Raw genomic sequence first — 5,918 nt, 5'->3', positions numbered from 1 at the left:
GGTGTGTGCGTGTGTGTGTGTGTATGTCTGTGTGTGTGTATGTCTGTGTGTGTGTTCGTGTGTGTGTGTGAGAGAGAGAGAGAGAGAGAGAGAGAGAGAGAGAGAGAGAGAGAGAGAGAGAGAGAGAGAGAGAGAGAGAGGTTTGTCTTTCGCTGGGGTATGCAGTGCCTTGGCGTTGCACATCTACTTAATTGACATTTTGGCGAAGCAATCTTCGACAAAGGCCGGGGTTTGGTATTGCATTTCAGCTTGGTGGCTTAAAAACTAATGAGTGAGTTTGGTCATTAAAAATCGAAAACTTGTAATTAAAATTATTTTTTTATTAAACGATCCAAAAACAATTTCATCTTATTCTCCGTCATTTTCTGATTTCCAAAACATATACATGTTATATTTGGATTAAAAACAAGCTCTGAAAATTAAAAATATAAAAATTATGATCAAAATTAAATTTCCGAAATCGATTTAAAACCAAAGTCATCTTATTCCTTGTCGGTTCCTGATTCCAAAAACATATAGATATGATATGTTTGGATTAAAAACACGCTCAGAAAGTTAAAACGAAGAGAGGCACAGAAAAGCGTGCTATGTAGCACAGCGAAACCAATACCGTGCTAAACAGGCTCATCAGTTTCACTCCGTTTTGCACAAGCGGCGGACTACGGTCATTGTAAAAAAAAATGCAGTGCGTTCAGTTTCATTCTGTGAGTTCCACAGCTTGACTAAATGTAGTAATTTCGCCTTACGCGACTTGTTTTGATTTGCCATGTGCTGGATTTTTACGGCGAGCCCCGACTTGATAACTTTTTCAAATCGGAGTGATCGGCATGGTCGTCGTAAAAACGTAGAGCCGTGTGACGGGGTCCATAAAAAAAACCAAGTCGCGTAAGGCGAAAATACAACATTTAGTCAAGATGTCGAACTCACAGAATAAAACTGAACGCAATGCAATTTTTCAGCAAGACCGTATACTCGTAGAATCGTGAGTCCACCGCTCGTGGCAAAGGCAGTAAAATTAACAAAAAGAGCGGGGTAGTAGTTGCGCTGAGAAGGATAGCACGCTTTTCTGTACCTCTCTTCGTTTTAACTTTCTGAGCGTGTTTTTAATCCAAACATATCATATCTATATGTTTTTGGAATCAGGAACCGACAAGGAATAAGATGAAAGTGTTTTTAAATTGATTTCGAAAAATTAATTTTGATCATGATTTTTATATTTTTAATTTTCAGAGCTTGTTTTTAATCCAAATATAACATATTTATATGTTTTTGGAATCAAAAAATGATGAAGAATAAGATGAACGTAAATTTGGATCGTTTTATAATTATTTTTTTTTTTACAATTTTCAGATTTGTAATGACCAAAGTCATTAATTAATTTTTAAGCCACCAAGCTGAAATGCAATACCGAAGTCCGGCCTTCGTCGAAGATTGCTTGGCCAAAATTTCAATCAATTTGATTGAAAAATGAGGGTGTGACAGTGCCGCCTCAACTTTTACAAAAAGCCGGATATATCATTCCCAGGAACTCTCATGTAAAATGTCATAAAGATTGGTCCAGTAGTTTAGTCTGAATCGCTCTAAAAAAAATTAATTGTTCCAGTTTCTCACCGGGACTTTTCATGTGTTTTTTCTTGGTTGGTACTGTGCATTGTGATATAAGTCAAATCTATGGTCATTATTGTGAGCATCAAGTAAGCAGCAATCATAGGTGCGCTGTACTATGTCTGATGTAATTAAATCAGCAACATATAATCCAGGGGGTGTTACAGGGGTTCCCCCCCCCTCCCACCCCCCCCCCCCCCCGTCTGTCTGAATTGTTTTTCTTTTTCTGTCTGTAAAGCCGGGGGAAGAGTTAATTGTTTAGTTGTCACAGTATGCGACACGTCTTCCTTCTAACCATACTATAATTATGATGTCGAGAGCGGATATCAGTGAAGATAAATTGCCATTATTTAATACTAACGTTAAAAGAAATAATGAGTGGCTGCTGACACCAGTTGATCATGTTTAAAATCAAGGATAAGCCACAAATTGTTTATAAAATAGCTAACATTCTTCAGCTTCAGGGGAGCTTTGCCCCCCAGACCCCCCAACGGGACCCTGGACTCCAGGTTGTACCCCCCCCCCCTCTGGCTTAACTGCTCCGCCCCTGTAATCTGTGTTCCTAAGACAATGATTGTATGTATTGGTGTTCCCCTCTTGAGTCTTGTGCTTCAATGTTGCGGTGACTTTGTATGAGCCAAAATAAGAGCCGAACATTTTCCAAGATGTCCTAAAGCTTTCTGACAGTTTCGGCCAAATGTCCCAACATGAGAATGTCTGGCAACACCCCTGCAACCAAACGTTGTCCTTATGGACTGGTGGTCGCTCTTGAAAAATGAATCCTAAGAAATAACCTAGTTGATTTTTCCTTGGGGTGGTCGTTTAAGGGCAAATGGTCACAAGCGGAAGTGTGTTTCTAGGAATGAACGGGGTATATGAATGTGCCAAGTCAGAGTACGCTTTCTTCTTCTTCGTTCATAGGCTTAGACTCCCACGTTCACTCATGTTTTTAGCACGAGTGGATGTTTACGTGTATGACCGTTTTTACCCCGCCATTCAGGCAGCCATACGCCGATTTCGGGGGAGGCATGCTGGGTATTTTCGTGTTTCTATAACCCACCGAACTCTGACATGGATTACAGAATCTTTTCCGCGCGCACTTGGTCTTGTGCTTGCGTGTACACACGGAAGGGGGTTAAGTCACTAGCAGGTATGCACATAAGTTGACCTGGGAGATCGGAAAAATCTCCACTCTTAACCCACCAGGCGGCAGCGACCGGGATTTGAACTCACGACCTCCGGATTAGAAGGCCGACGTCTTACCACCACTGACGTCACTGCACTTGAGACGAGAGGTCCGGGATGCACGTGTTGTAGTTTAAAGTCGTGATAAAATGGTGTTCGTCCGACATGAACTGTACCGATCAGTGCAGGCTGAGACAGCGTGTTGGGTGAATGTGCGGTACGTTAGACTAACTTTACCATTTACTTATTTTGCCTTCTTTGTTTTGTTCGGAAGAATTTTTCAGTAGATTTTTCTTTCTCAGGTTTTCCTGTATGTCCGTCTGTCTGTCTGTGTCTGTGTATGTCTGTCTGTCTGTCTGTGTTTTCTTAGGTTAGTCTGTCTATGTGCCTGTGTCTGTGTCTTTCTCTGTCTGTCTCCGCCTGTCTGTCTGCCTGTCTGTCTCTGTCTGTCTGTCTGTGTCTGTCTCTGTTTTCTTGGGTTAGTCTGTCTATGTGCCTCTGTGTCTCTCTCTGTCTGTCTCAGTGTGTCTGTCTGTCTCCGTCTGTCTGTCTGTCTGTCTGTCTGTCTGTCTCTCTCTCTCTCTCTCTCTCTCTCTCTCTCTCTGGATGTACGGAACTGTTGGGAATGAGAAGTGTTTCTTACAAGAGTTTAAAAGACGTTTACAAGATTGTTTTTGTCAAGAATGGTTCTCCTTTTTAGAATGCAGTGAACGTTTTGACATTTATAATTGTTACAAAACATGCTTGGAAAAAGAGAAATACATTGAATTAATCGAAGATATTAAGTACAGAGTTGCTCTTTCTCGTTTCCGCGCAGGAGTATCCGAAATCAACGCTCACAAGTTTCGATACGCACCAAACCAAACGACAAGAAACTGTCCTCTCTGTACAGCTGATAAAGAAGATGAACACCATGTTGTATTTTTATGTCCTTTTTATCAAGACCTTCGAGCAAAGTATTTGAAAATCTCGAACTCTAAGACGCTGCAACAACAACTTGTGTATTTCTGTGGCAGTAATGAGGAAAATGTGATGAACAGCTTCAGCAGATTTGTGTTCTTCATGCTACAGAAGAGACGAACCCTTATAAATGAGGTTCAGTGATATGTCATCAGGGTTTTAATGTATTTGTTGAATTTTATGCGTGACTATAATTTATAACTGTGCAGATACTATTGCTGTTATTTTAACCACTATTGTAAGGGGCTGTGGCCTTAGACAATTAAAGATTTGTTCTTGTTCTTGTTCTTGTTCTCTCTTGGCGGGGATATAGCTCAGTTGGTAGCGCGCTGGATTTGTATTCAGTTGGCCGCTCTCAGCGTGAGTTCAAACCCACGTTCGGCGGAAATTTATTTCTCAGAGTCAACTTTGTGTGCAGGCTCTCTTCGGCACTACATTGGGGTGTGCACGTTAAAGATTCCACGATTGACAAAAGGGTCTTTCCTGGCAAAATTGCTTAGGCACAGTTAATAATTGTCTACCTATACCCGTGTGACAGGGAATAATAGGCCGTGAAAGGTAAATATGCGCCGAAATGGCTGCAATCTACTGGCCGTATAAAATTTCATCTCACACGGCATCATTGCAGAGCGCCTTGTTACGGATGAATTTTCAGGTAAGTGTGTGTGTGTATAGAAAATATGCGTGCTCTACTCTGTTTACTATCCACGGTTACTCGCACACAACACTCAGACAAAGCACAAAAAACGAAACACTCTCAATGCCCTTTGCCCTCGTACCTGTAATGCAAATTCAACACAACAATACAAAAATGTTATTTCTCATGCATTCTACAGATCACGTTCATTCATATATAAGAAGAATAATATCTTAACACACGTCTGAGACTAACTGTCTCACGTTAGATGAATGTTCTCGATCCACACAATTCTGCTAACGTTTAAAGTTCCTGTTTACCACAGTGTCATGTTACGCACATCACTTGTCGCGTAATACTTAAATTGACGACGTCTACGTCTCACACAATCTTCTCGCTGATTATGGTTCTTCGGTGGCAGTTCACACATTCAGTGACTCCACAATCTTATGATTAAGTTTCTTCGGTGGCAGTTCACACGTACAGTAACTCCACAAACTTATGATCATGTTTCTTCGGTGGCAGTTCACGGATTATGCGCGATATAAGCCTCATATTGATTGATTGATCTCCTATCCAAGCCGAAAGTATGAACTGAACTAAAACGAAACGAAAATCATTGATTGGTTGATTGACTGATTGATTCGTTGATTTTATTGATGGATAGATGGATGGATTGATTCATGGATGGATTGATTGATTGGCTGACTGATTTATTCATTGATCCATCCATTCAATGCTGCAGATACCGAAACTGACGCCAACTAACAGAGGAGTGCATGATGAATATCTTTAGAACGAGCGGACGCAATGGCGTGGTGATGGCGTTGGGGGTGCTGGTGCTATTATTTCTTGCCGTCGTCATCTTCTATTCGGTAAGTGTTATGGGGGCTAATATGCAGTTGTTTCCCTTTGACCACAAGTGCAGTACCTATAGTGGTTCCGGCATATAATAAATTATTATTAAATACGTGTAAGGGGCGATGGGTGGGGTTTGGAGGGGTCCGGAGATGGGTGGGTTTGGGGATGAGGGTGTTTGCGAGTGTGGTGTGTGTGTTTGTATATTTTTGTTTGTATATGTGTGTGTGTGTGTGTTTGAGAGAGAGAGAGACAGAATGGTGGTGGTGGTGTGTGTGTGTGTGTGTAGTGTGTGTGTGTGTGAGAGAGAGAGAGAGTGCACGTGCGTGAGTTGGTGGTGGTGGTGTTGGGTGTGTGTGTGTAGGTGTGTATATATAATATGTGTGTGTGTGTGTGTGTGTGTGTGTGTGTTGTGTGTGTGTGTGCCTGCCTGCCTGTCTGTTTGTCCGTCTGTCACTGTGTCTATGCCATCATGCCTCTCGGTCACTGTGTTTGTATGCTCACTTACCTTTACCGGTCTGTCTGTCTGCAGCCTCACACACACACACACACACTCACAAGCGCAAGTGATAGGCTACGTTAACATTTCTTTCTCATTCTCAGCCTTTCTTTTCCCAAAATTGTCATTTCGAAAATTCCGAAAAGGAATGTTTGTTGTCAATGATTTCAGGGC

At 41.7% G+C, this 5,918-nt stretch overlaps 1 protein-coding gene across 2 annotated transcripts in view; it reads left to right on the top strand.

The window, feature by feature from the left end:
- The window catches only part of LOC138979682 (probable methyltransferase-like protein 24), a 30,599-nt gene that overhangs the window by 15,916 nt on the left and 8,765 nt on the right, over positions 1–5,918 (top strand). For both annotated transcript variants that reach the window (XM_070352400.1, XM_070352401.1), the window contains exons 2-3: positions 5,133–5,262; positions 5,916–5,918. The exon at positions 5,916–5,918 is cut by the window's right edge and continues 72 nt beyond it. In XM_070352400.1, the coding sequence (XP_070208501.1) occupies positions 5,167–5,262; positions 5,916–5,918 (99 nt within the window). In that variant the 5' untranslated portion in view covers positions 5,133–5,166. The remainder of the gene's footprint in view (positions 1–5,132; positions 5,263–5,915) is intronic.

This window comes from Littorina saxatilis, linkage group LG11 (assembly GCF_037325665.1).
Source record: "Littorina saxatilis isolate snail1 linkage group LG11, US_GU_Lsax_2.0, whole genome shotgun sequence".
In the NCBI taxonomy this organism is placed as follows: Eukaryota; Metazoa; Mollusca; class Gastropoda; order Littorinimorpha; family Littorinidae; genus Littorina; species Littorina saxatilis.
This window is presented reverse-complemented; position numbering and strand designations above follow the sequence as displayed.